The sequence below is a fragment of the Borostomias antarcticus genome (genome assembly GCF_949987555.1).
Source record: "Borostomias antarcticus genome assembly, chromosome: 16".
Classification (NCBI taxonomy): Eukaryota; Metazoa; Chordata; class Actinopteri; order Stomiiformes; family Stomiidae; genus Borostomias; species Borostomias antarcticus.
The window spans coordinates 18,977,677-18,997,676 of record NC_140249.1 but is presented as its reverse complement, the minus strand read 5'-3'; the positions used below and the strand labels follow the sequence as shown (position 1 = coordinate 18,997,676).

Below are 20,000 nucleotides of genomic sequence, written 5' to 3'. Positions count from 1 at the left end.
TGTTTTTATTTTTTTCTGACTTTTCCTTGGTTTATCTCTACTCTACCGATTGAAGCTATTTTTACTGGCAGTCTACAACCTCTCAACCCCCCCGCTCTCCTTCAGACTCATGTTCTCTCGTGCCTTCATCCCTCCTTCATCCCCCCTTCATCCCTTCTTCTCTCCTCTCTAATTCCGCCTGCTCTCCTGTCTCACTCGTTCTGTCGGACCACTGATCCTGGAGGCTTTGTTGTTGAGTCGAAGTGTGTCATGTTTCCCACGTCTATCTTCCCCCCTTGTTACACTGTCTCTCTGAAACACACACACACGCACACGCACGCACACACACACACACACACATACACACACACACACACAGACACGCACACACACACACACACACACACACACACACACACACACACACACACACACACACACACACACACACACACACACACACACAAACAGAGACTGGAGCCCCAGTGCTGAGTGATGGGCTCTTCAGACCACAGTCTCACTAGGGGGGCCCTTGTCTCTGGATTACTGTCCCAGACTCTCCAGTTGCCATGGAGACCCCACATTATGTCATTGTGACAGGCCTGCTCAGATTGCTCACACAGCCATTGTTGTTGTTGTTGTAGACTAGGACACTCTGGGTTGCATGGTGTATGGACGAGTGATGGTACTTTAACCTTTGGTTTCAGACTCAGACCATCAAGATGGTGTGAAGATTAGTTGAATATGGCTCATTGACAAAGGAAAAACACTTTGGTACAGACCTGGGCACCAAAAGGCCAATTTATGCTCACCCTGCCCCCCATTAGTGGAAAAGTGATTCCCCAATGTCTGTTTGACCAAAAACAGCGCATGTTTTCACAGCAAACAGAGGTGGCATGCCTCCGTGCTAAAAACACTCTCAGGTTTGTTCCCTAACAACAGGCGTTAAATGCTGGCATGAGGTGACTATCAGAATAACAATGGAGAGAAAGGCCTCAGCTAACACCCTCAAAGCAAGATACCGCTTTGAAACCAAATGAGCGGCTAACAGCTTCAGTGAAACTCTATTGTGCTATGTAACAGCTCATACAGTATTAGCAATGTATTCCTGCATTGCTAGTGTAACCATTGTTTCAGTGTTCGCTAGGCTATCGCTAAACATGTAACGAGTAGCCTAAATATAGATCAGTCAGGAATACAGATAGAAACATTTGAAGTGTGAAAATCTCCCAGAGCGAAAGTCACCAAAGCAACCAGGGTCTCGCACAGACAGAAGAATGACACTTGTTTCAGAGTGCCCAGACACAAAGGTAGCCTTTAGTAGTCTTGAGGCTGTATTCAAGTCTGGTGCCAACTTTGGACCAGACAGACTTCCATGGGTGGTCGCATAGCCATAAAACCATATCATTAGCCGTTAGCTTGTAGCTTCAGTGCTAGCCGGGCAATCGCTTTGTTCAGTATGAGACACACAGGGTGCATTTTCATTCACTGTCTGTGTTTAACAACCTTTTAAACAAACTGTTAACTTAACTCCCAATGCCCTCCTTTAAGGACAACGGAAGTTGCATTTAAAAAGGTAGGCAGTTTTTACGATGATAGACTTGTCTCATCAATGTATGACTTCATTCGTCTTGTGGGTGTGAGTATGCTTTTCAGATGCATAGAAATAAGTAGATGAACTCATCAAGTGTTCACTTGTGTTTTGCTCATTGAATCGGTTGTGTGTAGCCTACTCCTCTCTCAAGTGGTTTGTGTTCCTGGTGTGGTGGAATTCAACTGTAGGTATCCCATTAGCACCTTGTCCTTTCTGATTGGTTGAATGAGGAGAGGCCTTCAAGTGCTTTCAGCAATGATAGACATAAACAAAGCCTTTTGTCCTCACATTGTTGCTCCAACATTGGTCTTGTTTTGTCTGCTAGTAATGATGCTGTTGAACTTTACATTTGCTTTTGTTTTCATTCACACATTCCACCAGGGAATCACAGAACTATGTCTCTGTTCTTTCATGTCAATGATCAAATTTTTTCAGAACCTGTGTGAGGTAAAGGGACCCATGTTGCTGTGCATTTCTTTGCGATATTGTGTGTGTGCGTGTCCTACTGTGTGTGTCATGCTGTGTGTGTGTGTGTGTGTGTTTCCTGCTGTGTGTGTGTGTGTGTACAGTGTAACCTTCCCTTGTTTATCACTCAGGACCTGGCCCTGTTTCCAGAGAAGGACAAGACTCCCCTTGTGGAGGGAGGGGTGACCCTCAGCGGGGGTCAAAGGGCACGCATCGGCCTGGCCAGGTAGGTGCCGTCTCCCCGGGGCGTCACTCAGCACCTCCCACTCACCCCAGCCCCCTCCCACCCCCCATTCATTCCAATGAAGTGTGATTGTGATGAGTCACTGACGTCTATTGAGCAGATTCTCAGACAGAACCTGGCTCGTCCTGCAAAAAAAACCTCCGTTAGAAAGAGACATTACCACGATGGGACTGAAGTCTAGAACCAGGCTCATCTAGGAATCGAGAAAATGAACCAGATAACATTTGCAGCACAAATTGAGATTTGAATGACCCCTGTATGCCACATCACTGAAGGGTGGGATATCTAGGATGTGAATAAAGTAAATCAGCGATGCACTGATGAATGTACAATTAATCAGGTCAACATTGGGAACTGTGCAGATTTCGCATTCGTAATTTTTTTGGGAGGAACATCAGATATTAATGCATCCGAACAATATTTTCTTTGTAAATAATTTCTCCCACAACCCCCTGACTTATAAATGAATTTATGATATTATTTGATGAACTGCTATGAAAGAATATTCCAAATTCATCTTCCTTATCTGTTTGTTATTTTTGCTACCACAACTGTTGAGTTTTATGATCAGTGTGTTTTACTGCTCGTCCTCCTACAGCTTCAATACAACTTTATTACCCTATTAAATCTCTACGTATACGACCACACTCCAGCACACACTCATATCCCTATGAATGATTTATTAGTTCATGGCAATTTGCTCCCTCTTACAGAGAGAAACATATTAGCTTGGCAATCATTATGGGGAATGAATTGCCTAAATTGAATCCCACAATGACTTGACTTCCCTATTTAAGCCCTGTATGATGTAGTGCTTTGTGTGTGTGTGCGTGTGTCTGTGTGTCTTTGTGTGTGTGCGTGTGTGTGCGTGTGTGTCTGTGCGTGCGCGCGTGCGTCCGTGTGTCTGTACAGGGCTGTGTATAAAGATGCAGACCTTTACCTGCTGGACTCGCCTTTCACCCACCTGGATATCGTGACGGAGAAGGAGATCTTTGAGAGGTCTGTGCGTCAACACCGGGTCTCTCATGGTGGGCGGGGTGTTGGGGGATGGGGGCGGCTGGAGAGGAGGGGGATTTTTAAGGTCAAGCCTGTGTTCTCTTGTCTCTGAAATAGTTTGGGTATGTAGTAGATTAGAAGTAGCTTCATTAGAATGACCTTGACGGTTTCTACAGAAGAAATTAATTATCGTTATTACTTCTATGCAGCATCACAGAATAAGACAATATTACATAGAGCATTTACATTTAAATGTGTCACTTAGCAGTAGCTTTTATCCAAAGCAACAATAAGCAGCCTGCATTTGTTTAGAGTAAGTGAACTGACTGTCGTGTACATCCCAGTCATCATCACTAAAGCCTTCTATAAGAACAAGATCACAGGATCTTTGTTTTCTTTAAGTTCTCTGAAAAAGAAAGAAGATACTGGCAGTCACTGAATGGATTGACAAGGTCAGATACCCATGATCTTCCTCCAGGTGCCTGTGTAAACTGATGGCCTCCAAAACGCGCATCGTGGTCACCAGCAAACTGGATCATCTCAAGCGCGCCGACAAGATCCTGCTGCTCCACAACGGCATGTGCTACTTCTACGGCTCGTTCTCCGAGCTGCAGTCCCAGCGGCCCGACTTCAGCTCCCTGCTCCTGGGCCTCGAGGCCTACGACAAGATCAACGCCGAGCGGCGCAGCTCCGTTCTCACCGAAACCCTCCGACGCGTCTCCGTCGACGAATCGGCCGGCTTCCGCGGCTCCGAGCCCATCCGCCAGTCCTTCCGCCAGCCCCCGCCTCCGATCGTCATCAGCGGACCTCAGGGGATCGCCGGGGGTGACGGTCATGCAGAGAAACGGAAACAGTCTCTAATCCTGAACCCCTTAGCCGCCGCCCGCAAGTTCTCCTTCATCGGGAACGGCCAGCAAACCCCAAGCGGCCCCCCTTCAACCACCATCGAGGACGGCGTCCGGGAATTCTCCGAGCGCAAGTTCTCCGTAGTCCCCGAAGACGACCAGGTGGAGGAAGTGCTTCCCAGGAGCAACCTGTACCACCACGGCCTGCAGCACATCAGCGGGCAACGGCGCCAGTCCGTGTTGCAGTTCATCACCAAGACCCAGGGGCAGGGTCGGAGGGAGCATGTGCAGTCGTCCTTCAGGGAGAAGCTGTCCATCACACCTCAGTGTGACCTGGCGTCAGAGCTGGACATTTATGCGCGGCGCCTCTCCAAGGACAGCGTTTATGACATCAGCGATGAGGTGGACGAGAAGGACATGGAGGTCAGGTTTACAATTGTTAATAGACAGAGATTATGTTTTCTGTTTATATAATCCCGGGATTAATGTTACTTTAAGGAACCTCGATGTTGATGTATGTCCAGAACTATGTCCATATGTCTCACTATGTCCATAACTCTATTACTCACATACCTGTATACAGTAGTTTAAATCTTTACATTAACATATGAATCTCAGTTATTTATGAATCTCAGTAGTAGGCTACCCAGTTTTAGGTGGCAACTGAGGTTCTTTGATCTGATCAAAGGAAATTAATCAAAAAGCTTCCATTAATAAAATAATTTGACATTCAAATTTCGCTTCTTCATAGGAATGTTTTGCAGATGACAAGGAGGACTTTGACACGACCTCGTGGAACACGTACCTGCGATACATCTGCACCAACAGGAACCTAGTCTACACACTCGTCTTCATTGTCCTGGTCTTTGCTATTGAGGTACAAGATTCCCTATGGAAAGGTTTCTCCTGGCATCAAGCTGGCATTGACTGCTATCGTCATAGCTTGTCCCGAGTCTCAGTGTGTTTCTCTGGTCTGTCCCTTGTGCAGGTTGGCGGCTCTGTCCTCGGTGTATTTCTCATCACAGAGTAAGTACTTGTTTGGACCAGTATTGTAGAATCACAACTCAGCCACCATTTTGTTAACCCTTCCCTCTGCTCTTGCCTGCCAGTAAGATCTGGAGGAAGGGTCAAAACCCGGCGGCGCCAGCCTACGTGGACGAGCAACACGTCAACGCCTCGGCGCCCGCCACCCACCTGGCGGTCATCGTCACGCCCACCAGCGCCTATTACATCATCTACATCTACGTAGCGACCTCGGAGAGCGTGCTGGCGTTGGGCGTCTTCAGGGGCCTCCCATTGGTCCACACGCTGCTGACCGTGTCCAAGCGTCTGCACGAGCAGATGCTGAGTGCCGTGCTCAGGGCCCCCATGTCCGTGCTGAACACCATGAAAACTGGTGAGTCGGAGCTGGACGAACTGTTTGGTGGGGCCGTAGTAGTAGTAGACTTATTTTCAACTGCTTTCACGTTTTCTTCAGGAAATAAACGGTCTAGTTTTTAAAATTTTTTGCAGCCTGTGTTTTTCCCACGGTGCCGGCCAGTAGGCCAAGTTGTGGGCATGTGCAACACCAAGTCAGGACACTCATGGATGAAATATGGGATGAACTGCAATGGCACCTGCGCAAGCCAAGCGCGCTAGCTACAGTATGAAGGGGGAACGTAATGCTGCTAGCTAGCTAACGTTAGCTATAGCGCCATGGGCTCCAACGTGCTTTGCTCTTGTTCCCTTCCAGGTCGAATCATGAACAGGTTCACCAAAGACATGGCCACCATAGACGACATGCTTCCTCTAGTACTGTTTGACCTCATTCAGGTAAGGGGTTAGCTGCTGTCTCTGTAGAAAAAGCAATCTCACAATCACGAGAGGTGAATATAGGAGATGTACTAGTATAACTAAGAGGATGTACCAAAACTCACTTTATTATTATGGCTCTTGTTGTCCCTCCCCTCTCCGTCTCCAGTTGACGCTGATAGTCCTGGGAGCCATCTTCACCGTGTCCATCATACGGCCGTACATCTTCATCGCCGCCATCCCCTTGGCGGTCATCTTCATGTGCCTCAGGAAGTACTTCCTGCGCACTGGGCAGCAGCTCAAACAGCTGGAGGCTGAAGGTGAGACCAGGCGCAGCGGGGGGCGGAGCACGGTTGGAATGTGGGCGGGTCATGGGCGTGGTTACGGGTGGAGTGTGGACGGGTCACGGGTGGAGCATGCGCAGGGACATTCAAGGTTCAAGGTTCAAGGCTTTTATTGTCATGTGTATTTATAAAATACAATGAAATGCACTGTGCCCGGCGGGTGGGGTACGCGTGGAGTGTGAGTGGACAATGGGTGGGGGAGTGTTTTTAGCCTGATAGCTCTTGACGTGGCAAAAAGGCCTAAGGAGGGATAGCCTTCGCGTGTTGTGAACAGTTGCGAACAGAAATACGACCCTCCATTGACACTCTGATGTTCTTAAGTGTCACTGCATGTTATTGGTTGGAACCACCACAATGGAACACACAACCAGCAGAGACCAGAGAGAATGCATGAGGGTAACAGAAAGGAAGGGAGAGACGGACGAGGGCAGACAGTGCGACTACTACAGACAGTCAGCGGGCACGAATGCCAGGGCTGGCGTGTGGCATGGCGCCAGCTGTCAAAGGTCACACTGATGGTTGAAAACAGGGCGGAGACACCAGAGGATGGATGGGTCAGCGCCCCAAAGGGGTGTGTACCGCCATGAACAGGAAGTAGCTCAGAACTGGCGTGAGGTCAGCTCTCCTCCAATCGGACGGAAGATTCCGTATCCCGTGTTGGAATAAAATAGACGAACGGCTGGTATCTGGGGATGCCCAACTCTGCCACGCGTCCTTTCATCGGCTCGGGAAGTGCTCTGTGATGACCTCAAGACGGGGATGATTAATATTGCAAGTATTCCAAATATTCCAAGTATTCAAAGCATGCTTCTGGAGACTCCAAGCCCAGACTGCGTCATCTCATTCCATGTGTGAGTGCGTGTCGCCTGACAACGAGGCCTTTCCGGAGCACGGAGCGGTCGGAGCGAAAAGCTGATCCGGGATTTCCTCCGGCTCCATCCTGGCATCGCGCTCTCCCTCTCTCTTACTGTCCTACAGCATAAAAACATACACACATACAGTACAGTACACACACACTTTATTTATCTATTCACACATGTCGCAGTGTGTGTTCACGGCGCATAAGCATATTTATACTCACACACGCAGCTGTAGGTGTGAAAAGACGTGTGGGCTGGAAGGGGAACATATTCTGCCCGAGTGTTTGCTCAACGCATATTTCCCGCATTGATCAGGGATTGTCAACAGTCCATGTAGACGCTGAGAACAGATTTACACGCCGAGAACAAATACTTTCATAGAGGCCTCCATTCAACAACTGCTGGCGTGGATTTCTCACCTGTTTGCGATCAAAGACGGAGTAGAGAAGAGAGACCATTTTATTGTTTCCTTCCCTCTGTTTGGAGCGTTTCCTGCCTGTCTTTCTGTAATACGATGTGTTTCCTGCCTGTCTTTCTGTCTGTGCGACAACGTACTGAAACATGATAAGATCCATCAGAAAAACACAGTTCATCTCAAAACAAGCGAGCCTTGAATTCTGCACCAAGGGTGGCTTAGGAAAACATGCTCTCCATCGCCCCTCGTCACCGGTGTGTTACTGCTCTGGGGGAGAGAGAGTGCGTCACATGAATATTCCCCCGCTGTAACAGCTAACTGCTAACAGGTGCCTACCTGGAAGATGAACTGAGACTGTTGTGCAATCTGAAATGTCGTTATGGAATATGAATCCCTTTTTTCTCGTTTAATCGACCGTTGTAACCTACGACGTGAAAGATACTCAACTGGGGAATGACTTTTGTCCCCCACATCTCTCCCTCCCTCCCTGTCACCTCACCCTCTCTCCTCACTGTCCGTCTTTACCTCCTACTTCCTCTCTCCTCACCCCCCCCTCCAGCCCGTAGCCCCATCTTCTCCCACCTCATCATCTCCTTGAAGGGGCTGTGGACCATCCGCGCGTTCGGCCGCCAGTCCTACTTCGAGACGCTGTTCCACAAGGCCCTGAACACGCACACGGCCGCCTGGTTCCACTACCTCTCCACGCTGCGCTGGTTCCTGTTCCGCTGCGACATCCTCTTCGTCTTCTTCTTCAGCGCCGCCGCCTTCATCGCCGTGGGAACCAACCGTGAGTGACGACTGCGTTAGTGAATCAGCTACTGTACAGTAAGCTGCTCAGGGTTGAGATATAGAGGCGTAATGTCCTGACATGACCTGATATCAATTTAATTTTTTAAGTGTAATTAAAAAAATAATTTATTAAAATTTCATTTTTATTAATTAAGTATATGGGACAGTCACTGTAGATGCAGGACAGGTTCGACTTCAGCCTTTCACTTTTAGATTTTGAAACCATATGTACAAAAACAATAGATATTAGCAATATGACAGCGCTACCTTGCCAAGTCCCTTTAGAAGGGCCTAGAGGTAACAGCTCTCATGGGGCGATTCAGGCCACAGTAAAACATTCGGTACATGGTGAGCTGTAGAACCTCGGCCCGGTCATGGCGGGCCGTGTGGGATACATGCTGATGGACTTCAAACAGCTGGAATGTAGGTCAGTGGAGGGTGTGTGTATCTCATTTGGTAATGTAATAGAGCATGTCCTGGTGCCCTCTGCTTTGGGGCAGTGAACTGAGGGGCCACACACACACACAGACGCACACACACAGACACACAGACACACAGGCACACACAAACACACATGCATCTCATTTGGTGTGACGCAGTGACCAATTTGTTTATTTTGTGAGTGAATTAAAGGGTGATTTCACAGGCAATTGGTTTGCAACACACTACAGCGCCAGCGCCAGGACTGCTTTGTGTCAGTAGCTGTGACATCAGAGGTTGCAGTGTAGCATGCATGTTGATACCTGTGTGTGTGTGTGTGTGTGTGTGTGTGCGTGTGTGTGTGTGTGTATTCCACAGAGGACAAGCCTGGTGAGATTGGCATCATTGTGGCCCTTGCCATGCTCATCCTGGGGACTTTCCAATGGGCCGTCATCACCAGCATCACTGTGGACGGACTGGTATGTACACACACACACACACACACACACACACACACACACACACACACACACACACACACACACACACACACACACACAGAGAGAGAGAGAGTGTGAGACCTTGCTCTTGCTTTTACCTCGGTGGGATCCTAAACTCGGTTTGCCGATGGCTGAAGTCTCACAGCGCCGGATACGTTCGGTTCTCCTCCGCCCTCTGTGTTGTTGTTGATACAGGCTGCGTTCCACCTCAGAGGTTCTGACGGAGCTCGTGACGGCGCAGAACATCATGTTCTCAGATGGTTTTCAAAGAGGCTCAAACACAGACTGTTATTCTCAGAATGACTGATAGCGTGATGTGAGAGCAGAGCTCGTTAAGAAGGACAAGGCAGGATGTCCGGAAATACCCATGTTCCCTCTACTGTAGGTCACACAGAAACACCAGCGCACTCTCTAGGTCACACGGGCACCTCTTCATTTCATTGACCCACTAATGTGTTCCCTCACCCCCCCCCACACTTCCTCACCACACCAAACATTGTTTTCTTCAGGATCTCTGACGACTTGGATTAGTCGTCCCTCTCTTTCTCTCCCTCTCTCTCTCTTCTTCACGTTTTCTTCTTTCTCTCCTCTCTCTCTCTCTCTTATCGTACACGGTATATTTTTTCACACATATCTTTCAGCCCTCTCTTTATTTTCTCTTTATTTCCTCCCCCAGATGCGTTCGGTGGACAGGGTCTTCAAATTCATCGACCTGCCCTCCGAGGAGCCGCGGCCCAGCTGGGTCAAGGGGACGGACCTGGTCATCGACAACCCCCACGCCCAGGAGCGCTGGCCCAGCCGCGGCCACATGGACATCCAGGGCCTGACGGTCAAGTACACGGAGGCCGGACGGGCCGTGCTGCAGAACATCTCCTTCACCGTGGAGGGAGGCCAGAGCGTAGGTCTGGGGAGGGGCGTGTGTGTGTGTGTGTGTGTGTGTGTGTGTGTGTGTGTGTGTGTGTGTAAAGGTTATGGGGTTGAGGTGTGCATTTGTGGTATGTGTGTGTCTGTCTGACTGCTGTTTGAAGGATACGGGGCTGAGGTGGTTTGCACATGCGAGTCTAAATAAATAAACCAGTACGTGTTTTTGTGTGAAGCTGATTCTCCCCGACAACATCGCTCTCAGGCGAGTGTAGATGAATTTCACTCTGTCTGTTAGCAGGGCGGCAACTCTCATGGTCTTCAGTTTTGAAGTTAATTACGGGAGTGAGGGCTCACAGTAACGAGTCCTCAGGGAGACCAGGCCAAACCTGTACGTGACAGCACTTTAGCTTAGCCATTAGCCCGCATTAGCACTTTAGCCTAGCCATTAGCCCGCATTAGCACTTTAGTCTAGCCATTAGCTTGAGTTTCCTGCCAATACTGTAATTGTGTCTAAGCTTCTACCCGAGGGAGTAGAGGTGTTGTATTAGAGGTACACTGGGGCACCATCTAATTAGTGTACAGTTGCGCTATAATGCATCACAACAACAATACTGTTTCTAATATCAGGAGAAAAGGATTTTTGGATCCATCTCAAAATATTTTGTTGACTAACTTTGAGTAAGGTAGAAAGAGCACTTGAAATTCAGCACTTTTTCCATAATGGACTCCTGGTTCAGATCAACTTTGACGAGAGGTCATCATTCCCAGATAGCAAGCGGATCTGGGTCATATACAGGTCAGATCTGGCCCTTGTGGCTTAGTTCCGGCCCATATATGGCCCAGAATCATTACACATCCGCTTGCTATCTGGGTTATCAATATGACTTTCAACGTGACATTCTACTGTACGGGTGGTTCTTGGGCCATTTTGAGACGCTCAGCAGACCGTTCCCTTCCCTGTCTGCGCCCCCGTCCTCAGGTGGGTGTCCTGGGTAGGACGGGCTCGGGGAAGAGCACCCTGCTCTCCGCTCTGCTGCGTCTGGCCTCCACCGACGGCGAGATCTCCATCGACGGAATCTCCTGGAACAGCGTGTCCCTGCAGACCTGGAGGAAAGCCTTCGGCGTGGTGCCGCAGGTAAACGCGGAGCGTTTCTCGTATATACACGCACATTGAACTAGCCCTGCTAGTTCGTCATCACGTGGCTTCTTGTAACAAGCCAAGTGTTGTTGATTGACATGGCGGAGGATAAATAAAGTCATCTTTGTCGTTAGAACATTTTTATCCTGACGGGGACGTTCCGGATGAACCTGGACCCGCACGGCTGCTACAGTGACGAAGAGCTGTGGAGGGTCGCTGAGGAGGTAAGCCATGCCGTTCCAGTCTCTTCCTCTCCCTCCCTCTCTCCTCCTGTCCCCCCCGTCTCTCTCTCTCTCTCTGGTCTAAGTAATATGACGATTCCTCCACGTTCCCCAGGTGGGTCTGAAGTCGGTCATCGAGCAGTTCCCCGACAAGCTGGACTTCCAGCTGGAGGACGGGGGTTACGTCCTGAGCAACGGCCACAAGCAGCTGATGTGTCTGGCCCGCTCCATCCTCAGCAAGGCCCGCATCCTGCTGCTGGACGAGCCCAGCGCCTACCTGGACCCCATGTGAGTAGGAACAACAGTCTCTGTGTGTGTGTGTGTGTGTGTGTGTGTGTGTGTGTGTGTGTGTGTGTGTGTGTGTGTGTGTGTGTGTGAGAGAGAGAGAGACTATGTATATATGTTGATAAGCAAGTTCAGTGTGTGTATGTATGTGTGTGTGTCTGTGTGTGTGAGAGTGTGAGAGTGTGTCGTCATCATCAGTTCTGATGGACAGCCAAGAGACAGGGTGTGTGTGTGTGTGTGTGTGTGTGTGTGTGTGTGTGTGTGTGTGTGTTTACAGGCTGCACAGGGTGTGTGAGTATAGCAGTCCTGCAGCCGAGCTAAGTACCTGTGAGAGTCCATGTTTCCCTATGAGAAGTCTAGACTAGCGTTAACCGATCTACCATGAGTGTATGATGGGGTAAGATGATAGTCTTACTCCCTGTGCCTCTGTGAGTGTGTGTGCGTGTATGGGTGTGTGTGTGTGTGTGTGTGTGTGTTTGTGTGTGTGTGTGAAGACAGGGGTCTTTATGGTAAATGATCCCTGTAATGAACGGGTCCTGATGACGCTGTCACTTTCATCTCAACCACAATCAGGAAGGAACCATTAGAGCGTGCGTGTGTGTGTGTGTGTGTGTGTGTGTTTGGGGGCGGAGAGAGAGAGAGAGAGAGAGCAGATATAGGGGGGTGTTTATGTAAACAGATTGTGTGTTACGGTAAGAGGGAAGAGGCAGGAGAGCATGGTGTGCCAAATTGAGATCAACTTTGGTGTGTGTGCGTGTGCGTGTGTGTGTGCGTATGGCTGTTTCTGGGTTTGTGTGTGGTTTCCAGAACGTTGCAGGTCCTGAGGAAGACGTTGAAACAGTCGTTCTCCAACTGCACTGTCATACTGTCAGAACACAGAGTGGAGCCACTTCTGGAGTGCCAGTCTTTCCTGGTCAGTGTTTACACACACACACACACACACTCCCACACACACACACACACACACACACACACACACACACACAACATTATGTCTTACGAAGGTTATAATAGTTTTTCTTTTTTCATTAGTTTTTATTTTTATATCGTTTTTACTTTTTGTTTTCAATTTCAGTTTGCAGTTTGCTAGTTTAGTTGATTTTTTATTTTTTGAAAATGCTTAGTTTTAGTTTAGTTTTTATTAGTTTCAGTATTAGTTTTAGTTTTTATTTTCTTCTGCGCTAGCCTCGTGAGACTATCCTGATCTCACAAGCTCATGTTGTTTCACACCTAGTTTTCGTTTTTTAGTTAGTTTTCATTAACTATAATAACCTTGTGTCTTACTAATCTTACCACAGGCTTGCCATTCCCTGCACAACACACACATTTTAAGCACTTTGCCGCCCCCACCTCCTTCTTGATGAGGTGGTCCCCTGTCACAGCTGAGAATAGAACCGCTGAGTCATCCATCCTCCATTTTATACATGTAATCCAGCTCTCCTATCAGGCCGTCATTCACAGGGCTGGATCCCATTTACTGAACGTCCCATGACTTTAGGGCACAGAGATGTCCGCCTCAGTGTGTGACGCTGTGTGTGTGTGTGTGTTTGTGTACTTTTCTGCGTGTACAGTATGTGTGTTTGTGTACTTCCCTGCGTGTACAGTATGTGTTAGTGTACTTCCCTGCGTGAGAGAGTGTGTTTTGTTTGGGAACTGGTGACCGGTGTCTGTGTTCAAACAAGCAGACAGAGTGAAAAGACAGGGACAGTGACATAAGGGACAGTGACATAAGGGATGCTGGCGGCGCATCGTTGATCCTCGTCCGCTCCCCGCAGACCGCTGTTATGTGATTGCGGTTCAAGTAAACCCACGCCGTTATTTCAATGTTATTTGGACACAACTCGTTTCATGAACCTTTATTTAACCAGGTTTAGACCCATTGAGATTAATATCTGTTTGTAGAGCAACGTGGCCGAGAACGACAGCAGTACAGTTTCATACAGTAAAACACAACTCACATTAAAAAGTGCCATAGTACAGTAAAAGAGCAGGGAAGGTGTTTTCCATTTCAGTTATGTGCCAGTCACGGATACAAGCGGCCGAAATGAGTTTTCTCCGGAGGGTGGCTGGGGTCTCCCTGAGAGATCGGGTGAGAAGTTCAGTCATCCGGGAGAGACTCGGAGTAGAGCCGCTGCTCCTTTGCATCGAAAAGAGCCAGTTGAGGTGGTTCGGGTATCTAGTGAGGATGCCTCCTGGGCGCCTCCCTAGGGAGGTGTTCCAGGCGTGTCCTGCTGGGAGGAGGCCACGGGGTAGACCCAGGACTAGGTGGTGGGACTACATCTCCGCACTGGCCTGTGAGCGGCTAAAGATTCCCCAGGCAGAGCTGGTTGATGCTGCCAGGGAAAGGGATGTCTGGGGCCCCCTGCTGGAGCTGCTGCCTCCGCGACCCGACCCCGGATAAGCGGATGAAGATGGATGGATGGATGGAAATAAAACCTGACGCCCTCATTTAATCCCATATTACATGAGAGAGAGAGAGAGAGAGAGAGAGAGGGAGGGAGAGAGAGAGAGAGGGAGGGAGAGAGAGAGGGAGAGAGAGGGAGAGAGAGAGAGAGAGAGAGAGAGGGAGAGAGAGAGAGAGGCTTAGCAACCATTAACGTATCCCTCCCCCATCCCGGCGGTCCCCCCCCCCCCCCCCCCCCCCCCCAGATGATCGAGGGCAGCTCCATGAAGAGGTACGACTCCATCCAGAAGCTGCTGAACGAGACCAGCCACCTGAAGCAGGCCATCAGCGCGGCCGAGCGCCTCAAGCTCTTCCCCGTCCACCGCCTCAACTCCAGCAAGCGAGCCTCCCAGAGCGCCAAGATCGGCGCCCTGCCGGAGGAGGCCGAGGACGAGGTGCAGGACACGCGCCTCTGAGGGGGGCGGAGCCACGCCGGGTCGCAGCGTAGGTGATTACCCGCGCCGGTTACTCTGGTGCGAAGCCTGCGAATGACCTTGTAATGCATTGTAGTGAGTGACCAGACGGTAACTCTTCAAAATGGCCGCTATTGATATGGCATTGACTTAAAACAGTGGAAGAGCCTATGTAAATCCCCTTTAACAAGTGACTATACACTGAGGCAGTAGTTAGGGCCATCTAAAGATATCTGGTCTATCTGTACTCTAAATGGCACTTGTTAAAAGGTTATTACATAGATATGTTACAGTTACATACTGTAGGTGTTAGTTGCCTTGGAATAATATGTAACCTGGACCTTCAGAACAGTGCCATTTCCATCTCCCTGTGTGTTCCCATCTAGCCCTGGTGACACTCAAGCCCATACCTGACTGACTGGACCCCGTTTCATGTTCTGAAATCATGACCTTCCAAGTGCCTTTTGCAGGATAGTGTGTGAATATGACCATCGGCCATCTTTGCAGGTTACTTTTTGATACAAAGCGTAATCTGTAAGCGTCATGATTGGGTGAGATGAGAAAGCCTAGTCTAGGCGTGTCCAGTCTAGTTTTCCTGCCCAAACTGGAGTCTCTAATTCTGTGGTATGTCGAATGAGACTGAAAGGGATCAATAAAAATAAAAAAAGTCTTCACCCTGCGAACACTCGGATGCCAGCTGAGAGCCCTTAAACTCAAAAGAGATAGTAGAATGTAACTGGTCTCAGACCAGAATGGATCATTCCGCTCACTGTAAATACACTCAACAGGATGGTGACACTATGGACAAATGATTAACCTCAAGTACCCTTATTTTTCTATTGTATGCACTTTAAAAACACCTGAGGTACTCCTTGTTTTTTTATGGTGGGGTATATTAGCAAGGAAAAGTAAATGATCAAATGCTGTACAAAAACGACACACCTTTGTCAAAAATTCCCTGTATGCTTCCGGAACTGGAAATCTTTTTGTCTTATTTGGCACATTGCTCCTTTGAATTATTGAATGATAGTTTTATAATACCACAATGCAATAAGGTACTGTGGCCTTGATATGTAACTGTGATAACAGATTTTTTTTTTTTACAATGTAAATTAAAACCAAGCTGTTTCTTATTCATAGGAAAGGGGCACTAATGTCTAAACATGTATAAATGTTTTTTTTTAATCTTTTGTTTTCAATCAATGATATTTCCAGTAAAGCAGATTGAGGAAGGGTGAGTGTGTGAGTGGTTATTGGTGTAAGAAGGCAGGCGGCTCGGGGCTATTGGGGTTAACAGTGCAGTTTTAATGGTTGTGCTTAAATGAAGCAGGACATTTCTTTAAATCTCAGACAGCTATCATACAGATCAACATCAAAGGTTGACTAAAATATCTCCTGTACATATGAACAATGTTGATTCAAAAATCACACTTTTCTTTCTTTGGAAAAGAAAAATGGAAAAACACAAATGTCAAGAAGAAAAAAATAAAGCAAACAAACCAAAAACGTGCCGCTTTTGAATTTTTGTTTAGGGCTCAACAGAAGTCAAAGTTGAATTGAACCATGACTCGGGTGGAATTATGGATAGATAAAATATTTATTATGGCTTACAGTTGAAAGAAGATGTCCTGTGTTTGCAATTACGTTACTTATTGCCACATTCCATTCACTTTGAAACAAGTGAAAGATTATGAACCAGATTCTCATATTACAAACATATGTACACAGTTTTTTCTTCAGTTTTTCTTTACTGTAGTTCTTTACTGTACAAGCGTAGTACCACATACACCAATCTATATACCATTAAAGTTACTACTTCTTATTTACAAATATTTGGTAAAACCCTGATTAAATTCAACAGTATTTAAACCAACCTTGCAACTATTTAAACATAAAACACTTGAATAATATTCGAAAATACTTAATAGCAAAAACTGCCTGTTCTTTCTTTGATCCAAAACACTTTCACCAAAAGGTAAAACCTGTTTAAGTACTTTTTTGACATTATTCCCTGCAAATTTCTCTTTTTTTGAACGTTCAATACTTCAATACTGTCAGATAATAAAACTATGGTCCCCAAGTACACAACTGTTATACAGTGTAACAAGTACAGATAACGAGTACAAATACTAAAAGGTTGTCATAAACCTAACTTTACAACAAGGAGGGATTTCACAGCAGAGTTATGGGAGAGAGGGAGGAGGGAGGTTCTACTACTTGTTATTGTTGATGTTTTCATGCAGGTCTCTGTGTAGGATCCAGATGTCCTCCTGTGGTTGGTTGTTCTCGTTGACGTTGTAGTTGTTGCTAGGCGGCGCCTGCCTTGCTTTGCTGCTGAGTTCGGACCTGGTCGCGGTCGTGTTGCGGTTGGGGTTGGCGGTCATCTGAGTTCGGTTGGTGGTGACACCGCTGCTGCTGCTGCTGCTGGCTCGTGGCTGCTGCCCCCTGCTGCTGGGGACGGGGAGCTGCGATTTGGGCCTGGGGGCGGATCGCCTCTCGCTGCTCTGGGCTGCTTGGGCCTGGCCGCGGTTTGAGGGACGGACGCCAGTCTGCAGAGGGGGACGAAAGACAGTGGTCAGCTACAGTAGACCAGGGGTCCCAAACCTTGATGACAGCAAGAGGCATTTAGTTTGTGAGTTTTAAATATCAACACCAATGTGAGTTTTAAATATGAAAAACACCATGTGGCAAATGTAGTCTCAATATTGCTCTTACTGTGGGAGAAATTCTTAGTGCAGGTCAAACATACAGTAAACTGGCAACCCAGCTGTGTTAGCTACAGAATGACTGCGCAAGTTGGTCCATTCTTCTTTCAAATGTCTGCACTTTTCTTTTTCTTGTGGCCATTTTATTCCTCAATCATACGCTTTATCTCACATTTTTTCACTGGCTTCTGGTTGGGGCTGGGCATCGCACAGAGAAAATCTCCTCTGGTAGCCTACAAAACTAGATTACTAGTCGTTAGTAAAAAATAAATAAAAAAGATTTGTTCCTGACCAGTCCATGGTGCTCGTGTAGACAGGCTATATTTCAAATGAAACCCTCTGACTTTATTCAGGAGGGTTCCGGACAATGGCCTATATATATTTATTAAATCCGATATGATCAGTGGTTTTGTATTAGGCGACTAATTGTAAATTGTATTACCAATTTAAATTTGCGTGGGAGCCAACTATGAGTGGTCAAGGGGCCAAACATGACTCTGGGGCCACAGGTTCCTGGCCCCTGAGGCTCAGCTAGACTGGGATGTTTTGTTAGACAATAACACAATGCTTTTTCAGACTCAAAGAGAGGGTTTATATGCTGTGTGGGGCGAGCAATGGAACAACACTGACCACCCGGCCAGGCGGCCACTCACACTAACTAGAATCTCAATCACACACGGCGTAGCAGTCGACGCTCCAATTATGTTTGAGATAGCGTGAGGTGAACTAAGGTTTCTGTGGTCAAATGTTGTGGCCAATTTTTCTGTATTTCTATACGACGTTGTAGAAGTTGTCAAATGTCGGCTGCCATCTATAGCCTGGATATTCGACAGCATCAGTTAACATATTTCACCATGTTAGCCGAGCGATATATTCGATTTGCCAAGTTAGTATGGTAGCTCAAGCTTGAATAACTGCACTGGACACAGTTGTATGTCCCCTAAAGGGTTAACACCTGTAGCTCTCCGAGTGTGAGGGCGCTGTTAAGAGTCTGGACACATCCTACCGTATGGGCTCGCTGTTGGGCGGTTGTCTCGGGGTCAGTCTTGCGTGGCGATTGTCCACTTGGAGAGCCAGGGAAGACTAAAAAGTCATCCTTAGACTGAGTGATCTGCAACACAAATCGGGCATCGTTATCTTGCATTTGTTTTTTTCTAAACATCAGTAAGTAGAAGAGAGAAAGACTGTGTGTGTGTGCGTGTGTGTGTTATATAACATAACGCTAGTTTAGGAGGAACAGTACCTTGCTGATGTCAGGTTCTGACTTGCTGCCGCACAGGGTCTGCAGTTCTCTGATCAGATCGCTCTCATCGTCCGAGCAGAGAGACAGACTCACCGGGTCACCATCCACAACCCTGCCACGAGACACACACGCACACGCACACACACACACCCTCACACACACACACACACACACACACACACACATACACACTACATGAGGACACACAAGCAAACACCACACTACCAGTGACACCATCGCTGATTCTTCCGCCGGTCTTTATCTGAGCAGAGGGATCTCAGACAGTCGGCAAGGTTGTGAGTTGAGCGTCGCTGCCCCCTGCTGGCTGCACTCACTCCTGTTCCTCTGTCTGCACTGACAACGACTACCTTGCTGTTGAAAGCCTATGATGCATACACTGCATGGGAAAATCACACTATTGTTGTGACATAATTAACTATTCACATCACTGTGGCTGTTTTGGAGTAAAAGCTATTAATAGTGACGTAGAGGTGAGCAAACCAGCAGAAAAACAATGACCTTTGGGTGTCGCCATTGGTGATGAAGCGGACATCGGTGTTTGACAGTGACCCTGTAGCAAGAGGCGACAAAATAGAAACAAACAACAAATGATTCTGTTGCTTTACTAGTATTATTATTATTATTAACCAGTATTAAATGTTTCTATTGCGGGTCGTTAACCGCTGTGTGAGCAGGATGTGTGGGTTTGTGTCCAGTGGAGAGGTGCTTTTCTCACCCTCGCGGAGGGAGCCGGTGCTGCTCCAGTTGGAGGCGGGGCTCCCTTTCTTTCGCGGACTGGTACTGGCTCGTCTCCACATGCCGCTGTCCCGCCCCTTCCTGCAGGAGCCAATAGCCGACATGGGGAAGGTCCCGCCTCGGAACTCCAACAGGTGCCTGTCGATCTCTGGGGACGGAGATGAGAGACGCACAAGGACGGAGATTTAGACTTACTCGTTGAAAAGAAACGGATCAAAACAGACATCAAACCAGACGTTCAAAGACAAAAAAATATTTTTTTTAGTCTTTTAATATGTGTATCCTTCTATATTAGCTATTTTTGTAAATTCTGCAATCTTTATCAGTGTAAACTGCGATTGTGAATTAAATAAACTCAAACATATAGAGTTGAGCCAGGTGAGAAACAACCGCCCACAACACCGATTATGCGAACATGCAAAAGGGGGCGTGGGGCTGCCTTGCTCCCTCCCTCCGCCCATCACACACCCGCTACCCACCGTGGCGCGGCAGTGGGCACCCCTGCAGGACGGACTTGTTGACCAGGATGCTGAGGGCCGCCTTGACCACGGCCTGCTGGCCCGTGCTGAGGTGCTGTTTGCTTGGGGACAGTCGCTGGGCCGACGAGCGCTTGACCGTCACCCGGGAGACGATGGCCTCCTCCACACGGGGGACAACCACCATGTTCCACAGCCGGGCCAACCATCTGTA

At 47.9% G+C, this 20,000-nt stretch overlaps 2 protein-coding genes across 2 annotated transcripts in view; one reads left to right on the top strand and one right to left on the bottom strand.

Annotated features, from left to right (window-relative positions):
* Positions 1-14,609, top strand: part of cftr (CF transmembrane conductance regulator) — a gene marked incomplete at both ends in the record, with an annotated part of 28,090 nt that extends 13,481 nt beyond the window's left edge. The window contains 16 exons of the mRNA XM_084450939.1: positions 2,170-2,264; positions 3,195-3,281; positions 3,757-4,546; positions 4,875-5,000; positions 5,112-5,149; positions 5,233-5,519; positions 5,856-5,935; positions 6,084-6,234; positions 8,093-8,320; positions 9,121-9,221; positions 9,919-10,140; positions 11,086-11,241; positions 11,379-11,468; positions 11,581-11,753; positions 12,558-12,663; positions 14,400-14,609. Of these exons, the coding sequence (XP_084307065.1) occupies positions 2,170-2,264; positions 3,195-3,281; positions 3,757-4,546; positions 4,875-5,000; positions 5,112-5,149; positions 5,233-5,519; positions 5,856-5,935; positions 6,084-6,234; positions 8,093-8,320; positions 9,121-9,221; positions 9,919-10,140; positions 11,086-11,241; positions 11,379-11,468; positions 11,581-11,753; positions 12,558-12,663; positions 14,400-14,609 (2,940 nt within the window). The remainder of the gene's footprint in view (positions 1-2,169; positions 2,265-3,194; positions 3,282-3,756; positions 4,547-4,874; positions 5,001-5,111; positions 5,150-5,232; positions 5,520-5,855; positions 5,936-6,083; positions 6,235-8,092; positions 8,321-9,120; positions 9,222-9,918; positions 10,141-11,085; positions 11,242-11,378; positions 11,469-11,580; positions 11,754-12,557; positions 12,664-14,399) is intronic.
* Positions 14,610-16,819: 2,210 nt separating this feature from the next.
* The window catches only part of cttnbp2 (cortactin binding protein 2), a gene marked incomplete at its 3' end in the record, with an annotated part of 50,261 nt that continues 47,080 nt past the window's right edge, over positions 16,820-20,000 (bottom strand). Inside the window, exons 18-23 of the mRNA XM_084450940.1 lie at positions 19,790-19,995; positions 19,291-19,458; positions 19,074-19,125; positions 18,555-18,666; positions 18,318-18,422; positions 16,820-17,155 (exon numbers count right to left, since the gene is read on the bottom strand). Coding sequence (XP_084307066.1) covers positions 16,820-17,155; positions 18,318-18,422; positions 18,555-18,666; positions 19,074-19,125; positions 19,291-19,458; positions 19,790-19,995 — 979 coding nt within the window. The remainder of the gene's footprint in view (positions 17,156-18,317; positions 18,423-18,554; positions 18,667-19,073; positions 19,126-19,290; positions 19,459-19,789; positions 19,996-20,000) is intronic.